The sequence below is a fragment of the Phasianus colchicus genome, chromosome 9 (genome assembly GCF_987193195.1).
Source record: "Phasianus colchicus chromosome 9, bPhaCol1.hap1.1, whole genome shotgun sequence".
Lineage (NCBI taxonomy): Eukaryota > Metazoa > Chordata > Aves > Galliformes > Phasianidae > Phasianus > Phasianus colchicus.
The window spans coordinates 10,147,922-10,168,482 of record NC_143444.1 but is presented as its reverse complement, the minus strand read 5'-3'; the positions used below and the strand labels follow the sequence as shown (position 1 = coordinate 10,168,482).

Sequence of the window (20,561 nt, the reverse complement as noted above, 5' to 3'; positions counted from 1 at the left end):
GTGAATATATTTGGCATTCGATCATACATCAGAGACTGCACAGCCAAGTGCCAAAATTCAAGAGCCATCCTAAGTCCTATCTTCAAAATGCACAGCTGTATGCAACAACATGCTTTCAGAGCACAAGGTGACTGCATGGAGACCTTGGGCTATAGTTAGTAATTTGCTTTCTGTTTTGTTGCAATTGCTGTGTTTCAAAAGCTTATTATCCACTGCATATTTTGAGATGTTTTACACCTGAATTACACAGGAACTGATATACAGCATTATTTGGGTTTTTTTCTAGCTATAAGTTTTATAAAGCTAGGAAACTAGATGGGGGTTTTCCCTTTATCCATATAGGGCCCTTTGAAAGGGCAAACAGGGATCTAAGACCCTCCAGGAAACACCCACCTTGAAAAAAAATCTAGCAAATATGCAAATGAGAGAGGACGCTCTTTAGAAATAAGTCTTTATGATGAGAGATGAGACTAAGATTATAAGAAATTTAACATCTAGTACATGAACGTGCAGTCTAATAAAACCACAAAACACTTCAGCCATTACAACCCCATTCTGGGGCAATTTCTCTGTGCAACGTAGAAAGGCAGCACCTGCAAGCAGTTTTCAGTTTACACAAATGTTCCTATAACAAGATTCTCCCTTTTCCTGTGTGAAATTGGGAGCACAAGAATACACTACTTCAAATAAAAATTAAAAACAGCTGAGTAGTACAGTGCAGATTTGTCAAAGTATTTGTACCTAATGACTGAAGTTTTGTAAGTGGCATAATTCAGCGTGGCGAAGTTAATTCTGAATTACAGCTGCTGCTCTGCATTCATCTCCTCATGAAATTCTTGTTTTCACTTCTTCCTGAGCCGCACGCACATGAAACGCAATGGCAATTAATCAAATATTCCCACTGCTGCCTCCCAAACCCGTATCGAACAATTAGTTTCCCTGAGATCTAGGATATCCTTTGAAGTGACATTTATGTTTGCTCATGCGGCGATATTCATCCCAAATAGCTGAGCGCTCATTTAAAACACTGCACACTGCAGAGAAAGTATGAATTATGTTTGGAGAGCAGGCTTTTATTTCCTAAGCGTGTAAAAGAAGGTGCAAGCGGTGGGATAAACACACATCTTCCCCATCGGGGGCTTACTTCCTTTTTATTTAAGGTGTAATTTCTGAGCCAAGAAACAGAGCAGCGTGGAATTAGAGATTAATTCTCAAGCAGCATACTTCAAGTACAGGCTTAACATTTGAAGGCTGGAAGATAATTTTTAAGAAAGGTAGCTAGGAAAAAATAAAATCCCAAATATTTGCAGAACACGATTCACAAACACTGCGTAACAGCACGACAGGGAAGAGTTCAATGTATCAGTAGGCAAATATTTCGCCCTTTCACTCAGAAGTAAGGAGCACTGTTGCCGTTTCAGATAACGTTTATGGTTACAAACCCGTTAAAATCCCCACTTACTTGCTCCTCCTGGTGGAGGTTAATAAGATAGACAAACTACAGTTTCAACTCAGTAACTGCAGCAGTAGTTCCTCCTTGCTTCTAAATATTGAGTGATGTCTTCTGCATATAGGTTATTGTTTACATATAAACTCACACAGTAACCAAAATGAAGTTTAGTTACACATCTGTCCTCATCCTTTCTGAAATCTCATTTTTCCTTTGCATTAACTCAGCAAACTGAATGTTAGTCACACACAGTAATATATTATTCAACAGTCATCTCTTCATAAATTACTTCTTTACTGTGCAAAATCGTGTAATTTCCCCATATAACATGTTACTTAGTTTTTAAACACAGAAATTAATCCAAATATTGGTTTTAAAAGATAGCCAAGTAATTAAGAAATTACACATTTATATTAAAAATAGCATTTTCTGTGGAAGCCTTGTTCAGCTGTCATCCTTTTTTCCCTATACAAAACCCTAGGGCCCAGAAATAAATTAGAGCAAATTGAAAATCACAAACGAATTGCTACTGTGCAGTGAAAGGCTCATTTACGAGACGATGTGATCAGCTTTTAATATGCAGCATCATGAAGCTGCCATATTGACTCTGCTCTTGAATATGAAAAAAAATTTAGGAGAAAATGAACCACAGACTACTTTGGCACTCTTTCCTACGGTTACAGCTGCTATTACCACTACTTCACCTTTCTGCATGATAACAGAAGAACAGTAGTTACATTTAAATTCTCAGAGGAAACAAAAACCAAAAATCACATTCATCAGACAGCTTGCCAGAAAGTAACTTACTGCTGTGCAGCTTTACTTCATGTTGATGTCACTATTTACCTAAGATCTCTATCCACTACAACTCAACAGCTTAACAGTAAATCAACTGCATGCCAGCCTGGTATGAAAGCCAAATATTCAATACTCTTTCATTGCGGAGCAGAGGGTTAAAGGTGTCTGAAAGGTGACCAAAATTGTTATCGTGTGTTACCATCTAAGCAGTGCAGAGAGGTTACTGGACCCTGAAAATTAATTTTGACAGGTGCACCTTCTCTCATTGACTTTCTGAACACAGTCAGGGCCGGCGGAGACACGTCAGGCAGTGTACTGTGACTAACAGAACTCTGCCATCATCAACCTTGCACTGTCTGTCCCACTACCACCACACAACCATTTTACTGTAGGAGTTTTAAACTGAGCCATACTAGCTTCTGCACATCACATCCATTTTAATTAATGCCAATAAACTTTCCAGCTGCTCCTGAGTTTTTTTTCATTCAGCCCTCCTCAAGCACCGCACAAGGATTTCCCCTGTTTATTTCATCTTTGGTACCCAGGATGCTTTCCAGAACTTCTACCATAAAAGTATGCATTTTTAAAGCCTAACAAAGCAAGTAATTTCAATTGTAAAACAAGCTTGGCTTTTGGAAACAAACAAACAAACAAAAAACCCAGACCTTATTTATGAGCTGTCTTCTCAAAAAACAAAGCTCAATTTTATCTATTTTATCTATTCTCTCATTGTAGCCTCATTATGTGCAGGTAAAATAAAAAATGTGTTTGGTTTTGTCTTTAAATCCTTCCAGAGAGCCATTTGCAGAGAATTACTCGACGTGAACAAAAGGAAATGAATACCAAAGAATAGCAGTGGATTTGGAAAGGAAGCAAACAGCATTTTGCTTGGCCATTGTCTCACACCCCATCATTGGATTCCTACAACATGCTTCAGTGGAGAAGACGACACTGCTGCCTTGCAAAGATGACCTGGAATACCAAAAGGTCTCTATTTCGCACCCATCTTATTGGCCTGATCTCTCTCGTATTTCTTTTTGCTGTGTTTCTGTTTTTTAACCATCACGACTGGCTGCCAGGCAGGGCGGGCTTTAGAGAAAATCCCATGACTTACACAATCCGAGGATTTAGATCTACAAAAAGCGAGATGAACCACAGCTCTCTAAGGAATATGTGGAAAGACGCCGTACCTCAGACCCTCAGGCCTCAAACAGTCACCAACCCCAACAACACTGACCTGTCGCCGCAAGGAGTAACTGGCTTGGAAAACACCCTCAGCGCTAATGGAAGTATTTACAACGAGAAAGGTACTGGGCATCCAACCTCATATCATTTCAAATACATCATCAACGAGCCTGAAAAATGCCAGGAGAAGGTCCCTTTCCTGATTTTGCTCATAGCTGCAGAGCCAGGCCAAGTGGAAGCCAGACAGGCCATTCGACAAACCTGGGGTAATGAAAGCCTAACGCCTGGCATTCAAATTGTTCGCATCTTCTTGCTGGGGCTAAGTACCAAGACAAACGGGTACCTCCAGCGTACCATCCAGGAGGAAAGCAGACAGTACCATGACATCATCCAACAAGAATACTTGGATACCTATTATAATTTAACCATTAAAACTCTGATGGGAATGAACTGGGTTGCATCGCATTGTCCAAGCGTTCCCTACGTCATGAAAACTGACAGCGATATGTTTGTCAATACAGAGTATTTAATACACAAGCTTCTTAAGCCAGAGCTTCCTCCGAGGCACAAATATTTTACAGGATATTTAATGAGAGGTTACGCACCTAACAGGAACAAGGATAGCAAGTGGTATATGCCACCTGATTTGTACCCAAGCGAACGTTACCCTGTATTCTGCTCTGGAACCGGTTATGTTTTTTCTGGAGATTTAGCAGAAAAAATCTTTAAAGTCTCCTTAGGCATCAGACGTTTACATTTAGAGGATGTATATGTGGGGATCTGCCTTGCTAAGCTGCGAATTGACCCCATGCCTCCACCCAATGAATTTGTCTTCAATCACTGGCGAGTTTCTTACTCCAGCTGTAAATATAGCCACCTAATTACCTCCCATCAGTTCCAACCTAGTGAACTGATCAAATACTGGAACCACTTACAACAGAATAAGCACAATGCCTGTGCCAATGCAGCAAAAGAGAAAGCAAGCAGGTATCGCCACCGTAAACTGCACTAGAAGGACAACATTCCCTCTGTCAAATGTATTCCATGTGCAATTTGTAAATATTGCTGAACGCATGTACAGTGAAAATGGATGAGCTTCATGGGACAGCCTTTAGTTGATGCCCATCACATAGTGGAGTCTGAAAATTATTTTTTTAATTTGAAAAAAGTATAGTTCTTGATAACACTAATGTTATAAAACCATAACCAAAAGGTTTTCCCAGCAAATTTGAGGAAAAAAAAATGGAGATATAATGATTTTTTTTGTTAATGTGCAATAATAAGCATGCACACTCCAGTGGTACAATTGCTGACTTATGTGCCAATAAAATCTAATCGAGCATATTTTCCACACAAATTTTATTTTTAAGACAATGCATTCATAGCTCTTGCTCTTTTAAATGTAACAATTTCTTGTCTAGCATTGCTCTAAGTAAAACAAAAAAACAAGAAACAAAGGAAATGCACAAAGGGGAGATGAATCTTACCTTCAAATACCACACGAAAATTACCACTCACTTCTTAGAAATGCAGTACACTTAGCAGCATCACGTTTAAAACAAAGACACCGTTAAACAAACTCTAAAACATTGCAAAAGTAATTCCTTCAAGTCAGTCTACTTTTAGCAAGGTTGCTTTTTTGGCTAGGGAAAAAGGATAAATGAAAACAAAGCTCAGAAAACCACTACTTTGCACATCTCCTGAAACTCACAGCAGGTGTTCTCGATTCAGGTCTAGTTTCTCCTCCAAGTTATTCTATACAAGTTACAGGGTGAGCCACAGAATCCAGGTGCCAAACAGCACTGGCACCTACGTGCAGATTCATTCAATCTGTGTTTATTTCCTTACATAACATCAAGATAGTTCCAAAGGCTAAAAAGAAACGCAAAAGCCTTTCACCATAGTCTCAAAAATGTCCTATTTTGTACAAAGAGGGAGAAAACCAACTCAATCTTGATTTGTTTTACTATTTACTGCCTATCAGAAAAAGGATCAGTTAAGCTAAAATAGGACTGCAAGAGGAAATTAAGCCGAACTTTACCTTGCAGACAGAAAGGACTAAGTCATAAGACTAACATTTCCAGATAGAATTATGGGCAAAAGAAAATGGATGAAAAATTAAATATTAAAACTACAACATCTGTCACTGAAAACAAGATGGGAGAAGTAGGTTAAATCTACTTGCAGGTTTTCAAATTTTTTAACAAGCAGAACTTTTAAAGTTTCTTTTCCAGTGAAGCAGTGTTGCATCAGAATCAGGTTATTGCTACTTGTCACTGTAAGCAACACTCACCTGTGCATTAGCAGCAGAGGATGGAACTGTGATTAGTTTTATTTGACCAATACTTTTTAATCGGATAAAGCTCAATTATTTGATGTACTTTTATTATTTAATAAAACTGATTATATTTATGGCCCTTCAGACTTCACTTATTAATGGTAAAGCTACTCAGGAGGAAATAATTTGCTAGCATTACCTGTCTTTTCCTCATTTCCCCTAATTCTTAGTTTTCATTCCATGTAAAATATAGAGATTCCAAAAGGTGTTTGTTTTCCTTTGTAATGAAAAGAAGAATGGTATAACCGAGCACTCAGCAACACTATGAGTGTCTATTTCCAGGACCTCACACATTTAAGCAGACTGTGTCACACTGAACTAGCAGTCCTACAGAATGCCAGGAAATCCTATTGAAGGTGGCTATTGGAATTTGCTCCTTTTTTTTTTTTTTTTTTTAAGGTCCTCCAATAAACCATCACTCTCTGTATTTAAGGTATGATAATCATATGTTTGTGCATTTCCTACATACCTCAAATAACAGAGAAGGGCATTTCTGGGGAAAGCGAGAGTGTTTAACAGCACATTTTTGCACAAAGGTCTTCTCAAACTAACTAGACTGAAAGTGCATTGACTTAGTTTCGTTGAAGGTTACTGGCATTCATGTGACACAGCTGCAACAGAAAATTGCAGAAAATACATCTTTGGGGGTATTCTTCGAACACTCGTTTGTAGTTCTCACACTCTGAGCTAACACAAGCCACAGCTAATACCCCAGCTGAAAGCTGCCTGGCTTATGTTAACTATACCCGTATTAACTATTACTATGCTTAAAACAATCACAAGCAATTGTTAGACAACTAGAGAAAGCCACGTACTATCCACGAGCATTTGGCTGTAGAAGACATACAGTCACACAAGCAGCCTCTCCTTGAGTCACGCTGGCCAAGGACACAGTCCTCCCTCCTGGAGGGGCTTCAACACCATTCCCTGCCTTCAGCACTTTCAAGCTAGAATGTAATATAATGTACTCTACTTGGACTTCCCCGACTCTGGCTAGTTCAAAATGCTGCTACTGGCTTCTGGGTACAGTCCAAGAGGTTAATAACTAAACCTTAAATAGTTTGGCACTTTAATTATGAAGTTTGGCAGCCAAACAACCTCTCGGGTACTCCAGTTTGGAGCTCATACACGATACCAATCTGCCCGAGTTTGGCAGAATTATGTTACAATACCTATGAGTTCAACACACTGAACTTCTTTCTAGTTAAAATATAAGATGATGCAAGAAAAAAAAAAAGCCATTTGTAACGTTCTTTTAAGAGCCTGACAATTTTTAGAAATTTGAATTAGTACTTGAGTATAATTTGAAAATGATCTATAAACATTACATACTCAAACCATCATCTAAACAGTCAACAGCTACTTAAATCTTTTGTGTCCATGTATTGTTTTCTTGCAGTCTGTTATGAAGCTTTCAGAAATGGGAGGGAGAGCTTGTATGGTGAAATATGCAATTACAGAATGAAAGATCTCTCTTTGCATTCTTTGTGTTATTACCACTATGTAGTAGCTTGAGTTGAAGCTATCTGCCCAATGTAGAAGAGCACAAAAACAGCTGATGTTAAAAACAGTGTAATTATTAATGTCATTAAAACCTTTGACAAGTTTTCACACATCCTATCCAACATAAAGCAGGACTAAAAATGCATTGTTAGTAGCAATAGGATACAAGTTTCTATCTGAGTTTAATGTATCTGCAATGCAGTAAAAAAAAAAAAATGGATAACACCAGTCTGCTTACCAAGATGTGTAATTTTTCTCTTTAAATGTCTCTGTATGTTTGTTTCAGTTTGAGAAGAAATACAAAAACATCTGACATGACTCTAAATTTATTAAAGAAAACGGTCATCATCAGCACCGTCACCACGGCAAAGAAATACTTTGGTAAAAAGAAGCAAGAGAACCAAGTGAAATGAATTTAGTAATTTTTCTTCATTTAACTTTCAATTGAGAATTTAAGCATTCATATTAGACAACCAAAATAAAGTTCCACAAATATCTTCCACCAACAACAGGTTTGTTGGTCTCCAATTGTATTAGTAACCAGAATTATTTGCAGATCATTCCATATCGCATTTGAGCATGGAAATTGCACAAGTACAGCTGCTGGAGTAAGAAAGCTTATCCTATCCCCAACCACTGATCCATTTCTCACAAAGTTCATGATCTATTCTACGTAGAAAAAAACTACACATAAAGGTACTTCCAAACCTCAGTGGTTCCTTTGAGGAAATAAAATAAGATTAGCGTCCATTAAGATACTTATGTAAACATTATGAATTATTTCTCTGCTCTAGAATTTAAAATTATATCATGGCAGTGATCTAGGAAAATAACAAAGACTGGTTGTCAGGTCAAGCAGACTAAAACAATGATTTAAAAATTTGCTCTCTCTGCAATGCAGTCAATGTCTTGTAGGCCATCTTTACAAGTTTCATAACATATTATCATGTATTAATGATTCAAAATCAGTACGAGATCAGGCATGATCTGAGCATGGGGAAAGAATCTAGAAGCCATTGCTGTAGACAGTAGACAGCCCCAACACCATCCCTGTTCATCTCCCAACACACTAACAAAATACCCCAACACACTTAGATCTCAAATACCTACCAAAAACAACACCACAATAAAACACCTACAACCTTATCCGTAGAATGAATGCCCACTGTCATTTGTGAACGCTTTTCAGGAGGAGATGAAAGAGAGACGACATTAACGTAAAAGTTGCCACTTTTTAGATTCAAGCTATTGGCAAGGTTTGTAACTGCTTTGCTAAACCATCGACAGTTGTATCATTTTTTCATTTTGAGAACGCATTTTTCGATCCTCACTTTATGCTGTCAGATAACACAAGTAACCATTGGACAATTTATTTACACTATGATAACTGCAGCTATGGAATTTTAAAAGCATTATCTTCATTTTTCATTTCTGATTTTTTACTTAGAAAGCAATGTGGGATTTCGGGTAGAGCAGAGTTTTACCCTTCTGACCCCAATAATTTCAGACTGGGGATCATCCCTATCATACATTGCATTTGCTTTATTACTACAGATGGAAACTCTAGCCTATGTCCAGCTCTGCTTTGCAGGCCACTCAGAAGGGGAGCACAGGGAGAGGAGGGAGGCAGGGAGCTGCACCGCCAGCCAGGCAGTGCTGTACTTGTAAATGTAGGTCAGGAAGCAGAGAACGAGCTCTTTGCTTCGTACCCAAGGCAAGAATGAATTTAAAGGCTTTCTATGGCAGGAGGATGGGGGAGGGCTGCGGAGAGCATTCTTGCAGTAGGTCAGTTAAAAAAGCTCTTGAATGTGAAAAAAAAAACAGAAGAATGAAATGAAAACCACAGCAGCTGATCAACACCACACAGGTTAAGAAGTATACATGTCCCGTATAAATAGGGCAGCCTTAGTCATAAAGAAAAGCTCTGTAAGCAAGGCCAAATTAGAAAGCATCGTCTGAACTTCCAGTGATGAGTGTTTGCATTTCTTTCCTCCTAGAGGAAATACAAATCTAAAGTAAACTCATTCCTGTGACTAAACTTCTAGCTTGTGCTTGCAGTACAAGCTTTATTACTACAGCCTGCTCCAAAGCAATTACAAGAAATGGCATGATGGCATGAAGAGCTGGTCAGGAGCTGCAGAGGGGCTGTTTTACATACAGGAGTGCCAACAGAATCAAGTCATAAGCAGAGAACTTGATCAGTTTTCCCTAGGACTTGCATTTCATCCCCAAAGAAGGCGTTTGCTACACTTCTCATTTGTCCCTAGTTAACTTGAAAGAAAGCCAGGCCAGGTACAATGTAGTACCTTCACCTCCTAGTGAAACGACTACATAAGAATTCAGCTGAACATGAGATAGAGATGAAAACTACCATGTTGCCGTTCTCATATTGCCATGGCAACAGTTAAAAGAGCTCTCTTCAGCAGTTAAATCTGACAGCTTTCACGATAACACTAAGTGGATGATAGTAATGATGCGTTGCGCTCCACGAGCCAACCAGTGCAGGAGTCAAACCACAGGGTACAAGCCATGCCCCACACTGTTTTCCCAGCACTGCCTGTGGTCAAAGAGTTCTGACCGAGATGGTAACCTCCAGTTACTCCTCTCAAAACAAGTTCCTGCAGCACAGGGAACACTCGTGGCTTACAGCTTTATGTAGTCTCCAAGGTTTCCATTTGAATGCTTAAGTCGTGCACAGATGCTGTACCGGGTGGAGAAGTCAAGACTGCTTAAATGCTTGATGGGAATGTTCTCAAAGGGCTCCATTCACCTGGGAATGCGTGAGAAAAGAATATGCTTTCTATAGAGCGAACAAAATTGCTGCTGCTGTGTTTTCAGCATCATTTGTCTGAGCAAGGAGGAGGTAAGCAGTGGCTGGTGTCTTGCTATAATGCTGACCAACATGTAACCAATGTAGGCATCTTCAAGTAAAAAAAAAAAAAGCACGCTGCCTCACTGAAGGCCCAAGTATGCTGATGGATATGGAAATATATCTCTGAAGACAAGCTTATCAGGACAATCTCATCCACCTCCTTCTAGCCTATTTAAGCTTTATCTAATATTAACTGACATGTTAGCTGTTTAACATCAATATTCCGTGAACCACTCTCACTGTGATCTCCCAGATACTTAGCTTGGGCATGATGGAAAAGCCTCTACATATTTATCTCATTATAAAGAGAAGTGTGTGAAGCATTACTCACCCTAATGTTCTGAGGATAACAGGTTTGATTTTGTCTTGCAACTGATTCAATAAAAAGAAGATGAGAAAACTGAGAACAGTGTGAAACCCTTAAAAGTTCAAGATTTCCTAAGATGACAAACAGATCAGAGTTAATAGTTATGATTGCCAGCATGTAAGAAGTCTTCAAAAAGTTAAATATTCCCAGTTCCTCCTGTTGACATATTAACAAACTTTTGTATTACATTAAAAATTTTTTTAGAAGTCTGTGCCATCACAAAAGCACTGAATTCCTCCACTCTTGAGAAGTCAACAACATCTTTGTTGGGGAAAGGCCAAGTGTTCCCACACTATAATAAGCCCAAGGTTCAAAACAAGAAAAACTGACTGCCGCTGGAAATGCTTTTGTAATAAAATACCAAACAAGACACCAAGGAAAACAAAACCCTAACTCACTGCCTTTATTAAAAATTTAACATATCCAGCATTTAAATGACATCAGGTCTAAGGAAACGTTAAGAGAGAGTCTAAGTTTCTTTCATTCACCGCCGCTGTCATCATCTCTAAGCCAAGTATGAATTTGGCACATAAAGAAAAGCTACGTCACAGTTAAAGCCTGTTGTGCCATAATATATAGGTTGATGTGACATAAAACAAAATGAATCACTGGAAAATGCCATCTGTGACTCAGTCTAAAATTTTTCATGTAAAAAAATTTAGTACTGCCACTTACTGCAAATTCCAGCCTTTTTATAGGCATCCCTCCCAAGTCCACCTAGGCACTGATTTTTGTAGACATAGAAATTCAACTGTCTATGAGAACAACCAATTTCCCATTATATGATCTTTGAATATTTTAAAGCTTTGCATTTTATTCTTTTATAACTTGGGAAACAATAACATTATGTCACAACAGTTTAAAGAAACGAGACTGTAATTTAGGTATGTTCTTCACATTACTTAAGATTCTAAAATAAGACTAAATATCATATACACACCTGAGGGCACTACACATCTGTTCCTCAAAAAGCCAATTGCAAAGCTTATGCTGTTAGCACCATGAAGCACAACGAAAGGGGAATAAAATAAAAATAATTTAATTACATGGTTCCTAAGTATAAATGCTCCTTCAGCTCAGGAGGTATTCACAGTAATGCCCCTCCTGATCAGGAGAAAATTATCTTTCAAATAGGAACTGATTTGCAAAAGCAGATGCCCCATCCCTGCAGCCATTCAAGGCCTGGCTGGATGTGGCTCTGGGCAGCCTGGACTGGTGGTTGGCGACCCTACACATAGCAGGGGGTTGGAACTATATGACCATTGTGGTCCTTTTTAACCCAGGTCTTCCTATGATTCTATGATTAATCCTATGTTTCACTAAATTCAATATGGTTAATTCACAAAGCAGCACATTACTCCAAAAGGTTGTCTGTTTTCCTAATTCTCAACATGGTAAACATCGATATCTAAATTAAAAGAATGATAGATAACAGCAATTGTTTTATTTTCCTAACAAGTCTGTTTGCTACATCTGGCAAATATATTATTTTCCTTCTCAATTTTTTTTGGTTTTTGTTTTTTTTTTTTTAGAAACGGATGCTGAAAACAACTTTAGATATCCCATTTCATTCATGTTAAAAAAGGAATGACAGCCTTCTCCCAGTAATTCTGGGCACTCCAATCTTAAGTAAAAAATAACGCTGCCATTTCATTAAAAAAGAAAGGAAAAGACCGAGTCCCTCAAGCATTTTCTCCTTCACCCCATTTTCTAATAGCACAAGTTAAACAACTCAAATGATTTATTGTCCAAGTTTTACACAAGCAGAATAGAATAGAAAAACTCAAATGAAGTACACAATCACTGTTCTTCCCTATCCCTCCTCCTATTCATCAAAAGGCTTCACACCTGTGAGCGCACACTTTCTGTAAGTACCATCTTCTGCACACATTCTATAAATCAAGTCTCTTGGAAAAACATTTGTTGTGTGCAAGACTCCTAATGACAGCCAGACTAATATTAATTGGTTACCTCCTCTGGTACCCTAAGAGAAATATCTACAAACTCTGTATTTACAGTCTTTCCTGTAAAACATATCTGACCTGGAATAAAGCCATTTTCTCCCATTCCTTATCATGATGTCGTCTTGGACTCGTATTTACACCACTGGGAAGATGTTATTTATCAAGAGCTATACTGAAATGAATTACAACTGCTCAGAATTTCCTCATTTGTCAGGAATTGCAGGAGATTCGTGCCTGAAGTGTTAATACAATGCACTGACTTACTTAGAGAAGAGCTGAGCAAGCTTTTCTCTTTTAAATTTTTCATATTCTGAGGAGCCAAGTCATTTTTTCCCTAATTTTTCAGTACAAGCTCCAGTTTCTCAGCAAGAAAGCTACTAAAAATGCTGCTTCTTGAAAATCTCACCACCTGAAATGGTATTCCAGAAAGCAATACACATGGTCATAAACTAGCAAAGTACTTCTGCATCTATGCTCCAGCTTCAAATTAAGAAGAATTGCAGAGCTGGGCAGTGCCTGTGTGCTGAGAAGACTGACTCAAGCATGCCAAGAGGGTGAAGAGCTGGCCTTCACCCTGCTTATCCAGTCCAGATATATAATGCAAGGTGGCAGATAGCTCCCATTTTTTTTCTGTGACACTTAAAGACTTCCAAGCAAAAATAGCTTCCAGTATTTGCTGAACACATTTCACACTGGCTTTGTCAGTTACTTAAAATGAAAAATTACCACAATGAGATGAGTTGCCACAGAAAAAGAAAAAAAAGAACACACAAAAAAAACTGTTTCCTATCAAGGCCAGCTAAATAATTTGGCATTTCATTTGTATCAGCAACAGACAGACAAGAGGAGCTTGTCCTGAGCTTTTGGGAAGTGAACAAAAACAGAATTTTTCTTCTAATGGACAATAGAGCTTTCTTTTCTTGCTGCCCTACTTACTTTCTTTGCCAGGAAGGAAGATGCCTTTTCACAGCTCAACATTTTCACAATATAACAAAAAGATGCAGTAACCCCATGCAACTAAGAGACTGCTTTTAAGTTGTGCTATGAAGAACGGAGCGCTTTTCCCAACAAATCCCATAACAATCTCTCTCTCTCTCTCTCCATCCAAACACCCCCAAGAACACACTAACGACATTTTCTCTCAGGGAAAAATGCTTCACTGTTCTAGTCTTCAACATATGGACATTAATTCCCTAAACGGAGCTTTTTTAAGCCTGCATTCTGAAGAGATGACACAAATCTGTCTCCTCCTGATAAATACCAAACTAGAGTTTCTGAGTTTTCTGTGCAACATTTTGAAAGCAACTAATAAGCTATAATAGATGGCCCAGAATTGGTCATGTAGACCAACCAACTCTGGCATCAGATGGAATGAGACTGAGCCACACGGACTGGTTTCAACAGTTTGCCATGTAGCAGTGCAGAGCTCAGCAAGTCCAGCAAGAACATAGTAACTAAGTGAACACCATCAAAAAACAGTAGAAATACTTTGTAGCTGTTCTGTTACTCTTAACACTTGGATATTCTGACACTTGGGTAGGTGTTACAAAGTACATCTCTCTTACCATTAAACCAAAGGAGAAAAGATAGGAAACAAAAGCAAGCCACGCTTAGGAGAAATAGCTATACAGAACAAGCAAAGAGAAATTTGATAAGAAATTCAATCCTAAACCATGCAGATAGCCAAATGAGAAGACAGATTTTAAATGGCAGGCTTATATCGATCAATTCCAGTAGTAGGAATAGGTGTTTGGCTGCATAATGGAAACAAGTTAAATGTGAAAGAGCGACCATAATCTAAAACTAGAGATCCACCCCTATTCAATTTCCTATTGCCTTCTCACCCAAAAGCCCTCACACATTCTACATAGAAGTGGAAGCAAAACAAACTACCCTTGGGCTTCCTCCCCAGAACGGAAACAGAGACAAAGATCAACATAATCCATTACTGTCTGGATTGAAGAGGACGGCTAGTAGAATTTCATTTGCCCATCTAATTCAGATTATATCTGTAGTCCTATGTAACCTAACAGTGAACACAGCCAAGAAACAAGAAGCGAACAAGAGAAGCAGGAAATACATGAGACAGCCTTGCAGAAGTGCTCAAGATGCAGCGGGTTCATTCATGATTTAAATGTTTATAAAAGATTCAAGTAAAGGTGAGAAGTCAAAGCATATTAATTTAAATGCATTCAATTTCCCCACAAATTTTCCAGTGCAGGACTAAGTTAGCCTCTGCTCACTGTAAACCAAGGAAATTAAACCACAGCTAACTGAAGTAAATTTATTCCTAAAGACACCACCAGCCAATGGCAATTTTATGCATTATAGCTTATGAATGTTGATGCTGTACACTTTGGTAATTTGTATAATTTGCTTAAGTGCCTTGATCCAGATTTAGCCTTAAGGAACACTCACACATCACCATAATAGATGGCATCATTCTCTGTATTGATGAGAAAAGGCTCTTTCTGAATGGCAGAACTATCAAGCAATTGTACTAATAGGAAAAACATGAGTGTTGAAGGCAAGTTCCCACTGATTCATAGTCACTGCACATACACATTCAGGTGACAACAGTTCTGTCCTGTAAAGACCTGAGGTGTTTAACTAGAAATGGAAAATAATTGGAGATTTTAACCATTTTGAACAAAGCCTGCACTGGGGAGAGTGGAAGCTACAAACAAAAGGCTGGAGAAACTTCAAGAAGATCCCTGAAGGGCTCTGACTGCCTGAGACTCAGTGGGAATACAGAAGGTTGAGTTTCAGACACCGGGGAGTTATTTCCCCACCGACAAAGCCACGCACAGCTATTGTCTCTAAACAAGATGAGAATCCAGGAGAACTCGTGCGGAGAAGAGCGGAGAGCTCAAGTATGAGCTGTTAAGTACCGCAGATCAGCAGCAGGTTGGAGGCTACGACAGCTGACCACAGGCTACAGCAGTTAGGAATCTTTTATGAAACAGAATGGCTGGGAATGCTGCCGGAAAGCACAGCAGATCAGAGGTCAGCCCCACCTACAGCAGCACAAGTTTGGACAAGGTTTTATCAACATTGAGGTAAGTATCGAACTCGAAACCAAACCCAGATTTCAATATGCATGTACCTTCTTGTGTAGAGAAATGCTAAATTTTCTTATCTCAGAGTGAAAAAAAACCAACAGAAAACAAAGAATTAAGAAACAAAACACAACTTAGAGTCATACTTAGATTTATATAAAGTAAAACAATAACAGAGCACTGCTAGAGTGAATGGGCTGTAAATAAATAAGGACAGAATACATCTTTTTCCTTCCATTAAGATTATGTTCCAAAGCACAAGAACTTTAATGACTGAGAGCTCCCCCTCCCTTCCAATAAACCTTTGTGTAAAGAGCAATTTAACTGCAAGCAAAATATTTCTCTCACCACCTTCACACTTTCTACACAATCTTATTCTACTCTTTACCCTTGAGAACATCTGCCCACACCATCAGCTTTTCATCTTATGGACAGAATTAATTAAGCATCCTTCTGGGGAATGTGGTAGAAGTGAAAAATGTTGAATTCTACTCGAGCCAGAGATCATATTTTGATTTAAACAAAACAAAACCAACAAGAATCAGAACATATTTCTCAGAGCTGTGAAAATTACTATGCCACACAAAGTATCAACATATCCCTACGCATTTTAATATAGTTTTAGTGTGACTTCTCTAAAGCAGAACTTCACTGAATTCCTTTAAGTTTGCCAAATATTAAATGTCAGTTTTATCAATCATTTCCATTCCCTTCACAATAGCATTAGAAAGTTCCACTACTTCCTTAAAGGTATGATTTTTATTCATAACCAAGAACTGCTACAACTATTAGTATATTAGCAACCGCTGTTAATGTTTAATCGTTCTTCAACTTCACCTGGAGGATTTGAGCTGATTATTACTTTTTGTATTACCTTCATCATAACTTCACATAAAGGAGTGATAATACTGGAAAATATTTTCTATATATTGTAGAATTTCACCTATATCTCCTGCATACAGATTGTTACTGTACTCACTGTTTAAAATATGTATGTGCCATTAGATGCTTCTAAGAGGATTAGAATTCACACTATTTGATAATGTAACTTAACTATAGGCAACTTTCCAGTGAAGAAAATTAAAGGACATAAAGAATCTTGCTGAGAATTGCTAGAGGACTGAATATAGGAAATACACTGATATAACATTCTTGCTGTACACATTACAGTAATATTTATACGAAAGCTACCCTTATTAAACATTTACTGCATCCAAATGAAGGTGAGCAGAATACCTGATGATTCTTTCATTAGCACAAATGGGAGGTGTAACAACAGATACATTTACAAAGGATGTCAGGAATCAACAAGGAACCTGATTTACATGACCAAATTTTATGCTATTTGCAAAATTTGAGCCAAATGTAAGATAACCCTTTGAAGTGACATATAATGATACCCCAGGTAATCCAGCATCCCTTAAAATTTTACTTTCTAAGACAGAATAGTAAGCAGATAGTAATGCAAACATGTATTTCACATATAATCTGAACCTCACCTGCTGTTCGTGTCCAGATATTTTTGGAAGTTTTTTCATTTTTCCAGACTTAATTATACATGTAAAACCTACTATAAAATTAGCAGCATATTACACCACGCGACAGCAGACTGCTGAATTATTAGCTAGAAAATATTTGTCTGAAGGCCTCTCCATCCAGAAGTCTTTTGTTTTACTTATTGTAACCATGATGGAAAAAAAAAAAAAAAGATGAATCAGGCAGGCTGTTCTTGCTAATGACAACTGTATTCCATTCAGATTTCAATATTATCACAGACTGCTTGCCTGAGTCGCATCACCTGCTCCCAAGACAACTAGGAAGCAAGACAGATTAATACCACTACAGGATGTATCTCAACCTTCCCCTGTTCCAAACTAAAGCAAGAGGTAATCATACTCATCAGGACACCCATGTGTTAGCAGCCTGCTTCACTAACGTTCCTTCCCTCCTTTAACATTTCCTTAATCTACTTTCCAGTTCAAGTCTAACTTGAAGCAATGTATGGTTTTTGGTTTTTGTTTTTTTAATCTTTGTCAAGTTCTATGAAAATCACCAGCTAGAGAAGCAAGAGGCTTAGGTTAATGCCCCTAAGGAAGGAAAGGCAGGCAGCCTTTTTTAAAACAGCAGCACCAAGCCACCACAAAGCACACACCTGCACTGATCAGCTGCACATCCCTCCAGGCTAAAGCAGCACATGAGGAGATACCACCTGAGCTGAGTAGAGGAGAGGGGATTACAGAGAAAAAAACACTATTTTTATTGCCTATGAAGAAACCCGTAATTTCAGAATAAATAAATATTTGAAACTTTAAGTACTATGAATTCACAGCAACTACAGTTAACAAGAAACAATCTTACATCACTATTACTGTGCTTAGTCACACAAGGCTTTGCTTCACACTTCCTTTTTAAACTGATGTGTAAAAGCATGTCTGTTGCTTATGCATATAACACACTCATACACCTTCATGCAGGAAAAGTGTCTGCTTTCAATCTTAAAGAGAAAGGGGAGCAAGATATTTTAATTTCAGTAACACATCTTACATCTTCTAAAGACACCAACCAACTGAATAGTTCCTAAAACAGTCTGCCAAATGTAATGCTGACATAAGGCAAAATAAAACCACATTTTGTTAATATTCATACTACACAGAGTCTAAGCAGAAGTTTTACATACTAGCTAATTAGGAGGCATATTTGTGAAAGAAGCAGCAGTTATTCTCAATTATTTACCAATTTCATTATACCAACTGCTTTGGATAACTTAGTTTTAAACGTATACTATTTTAAACAGTAGGTACTGAAGATGAGCAAAAAGAAAAAGGAATCTGAGAATATCTTTCACACGTTAGAAGAAAGCCAACATTTCTTTACTAAGTTCACATTCACACTGCGTGCATCTGGGCAAAAAATATCAGAAACCAGATTGTCTTTGCCTGGTACGTATCTTCGGTGTCAAACCCCAAGTTGCAAACACACAGAGTTCATACGACTTCAAATAATCTCTGAACTAGGAAATCCAGAAAAACTCATTATTTTGGGGGAAATAAAGCATGTGTAAAATAGGAAGTGATGAATGACAAGCAAAACAGACATGCACACTGACACATACACAGGTCTCTCTGCCCTCCACACACAGTGTCTTCGTTAAGGTTTTAGAGGAATCAAGACTAAAGGCCCACCGTTCCAGCAGCAGTGATGGAAGTAGTTTCTGCAGTAGCATATTGCTCAGTAAAAACATAAATGCAGCTCCAGATGGCAGCTCTGCAGATTGCAATCATAGGTATATTCCAGAAGGTATGATCAGCATTGTCTAAATGCTAGTTGAGTGAGCCATAACTAATGCAGAGTTTTTTATATTGTCTTTACAGCCATTTACCTAATGAGAATGCCTATGCTGAAACAGAGCATCCAGGACCACTGATAGCAAATGTGAGTATGTCAGAACTCTGCCTATAGATTCTTGTCTCATCAGAAGTACACAGAACGCTTCCAAGTATCCCAAAAAAGATGATGTGGATTCAAATGCAATAGCACACGGCTACACAAAAGGCAGAGGCAGATGAACACACTGACTTATGTGGAACAATAAAACTGCACAGAAGTAGAAACCAAGATATGTTCTGCCTTAATCAATTCCATTCTCAAAAAGTGCCAGAAGAAATTGCCGTAAAGGATTCAAAACATTATCTACTTTGCTAATCTGATAGGATCTTACCATTGGTGATGTTGCATTATGTTAAATAGTGCTGAATGATATAATTTATAAAAAAAACTGAGAACCAGGGTTCTTACATTAGCGTTTGATTAATACTTGCCTCTCAAGAACCATCTCAGTTGCGACCTCTGCAGGTCTGACGTGCTTAGAGCTAAGAAAGTACTGTGTCTGCCTTATATACTCACATGCCAAGGACACCTCATAACATACTCCTTGTAACACACACCTGTCACAGCAAGCTAACAATTACACCTGTGAAGTTACATCTGCAAACAAGGTCGCCTGCACTTAGACATCCTCTGACTGGAATCAGAAAAATAGCCAGAAACTAAAGAGAGTTCTTTCAGAGAGAATAAAACAAATACACAAGCACAAGAAGGAAATGAGGTGGACCTTTAAAACGATAACTCCAGAACAAGATCCACAAATTAGAACTAGAGTCCAAGACATTCAGTTAGGACTTTGACAATAAGGAGAAAACATAGACTTGATGAAAACGAAAGCTTGGGGGAAAGTTTGCTCCGGCTTAACTACAAAGTAGCACTAAGCTCCTTGAGTAATAGGCACGCCAGTGTGGCCTTAATGACACGTTCCTTATTGCTTAAATAAGTCAAGCTATCCTACCTTCCACACTCAGAAAACAAAGGTATGACAATAATATAACATTACACATAAACAACTACACCAAGCAGAAAATTTGTTTCCACAGAAACTGAATTATCTCACTCTATTAAGAGGAAATAAATACTAGTGTCATATGGTTCAACTCCACTAGTATATAAACAGAGAAGGAAATCTTGATTTGGCTATCTCAAATTAGTTACATCAACTCCTCAGCCAATCAATAAATATTTGAGCTCCAATTTTGATTTAGTCACTCTATCCTAAATCGAGAAGCATGTTAAACTTCAGAAGCATGTTATAGCTCCTATTTAAAGGCAACGGGATAGTAACATACATAATTATTGTGGTAAATGTGGATGAACTTGGAGGGAGAAATGGCAATGTAGAAGAGTAATACTGCCTTCTGGCCCCATCTTTCACATGCTCATTTCCACCTCTTTACTCTTCCATATTCCAAATGCCCCCAGATGCTGCTTTCAGGGATCCAACAGGTTCCTTGTCACTACCTTTCAGTTTCCATGATGAGCAAATGGAAGTGTCACTAAGACTACACTAAATTCAACTGCAAGCCTTACCAATTTGTTGTCTGAAGGCTCAGCACACTCATACTTCTGCCCTGCTGGGTTCTTTGATATCATCAGGCACTATTTAGCAGGACCAGTGGCAGCAATTGTTATAAATGT

General features: G+C 38.2%; 2 protein-coding genes across 2 annotated transcripts in view; one reads left to right on the top strand and one right to left on the bottom strand.

Moving 5' to 3' along the window:
* B3GALT2 (beta-1,3-galactosyltransferase 2) overlaps positions 1–20,281 on the top strand; it is a 28,237-nt gene extending 7,956 nt beyond the window's left edge. The window contains exon 2 of the mRNA XM_031595794.2: positions 3,043–20,281. Coding sequence (XP_031451654.2) covers positions 3,177–4,445 — 1,269 coding nt within the window. The 5' untranslated portion in view covers positions 3,043–3,176 and the 3' untranslated portion in view covers positions 4,446–20,281. The remainder of the gene's footprint in view (positions 1–3,042) is intronic.
* Positions 1–20,561, bottom strand: part of CDC73 (cell division cycle 73) — a 97,977-nt gene that overhangs the window by 40,093 nt on the left and 37,323 nt on the right. The window lies entirely within an intron of this gene.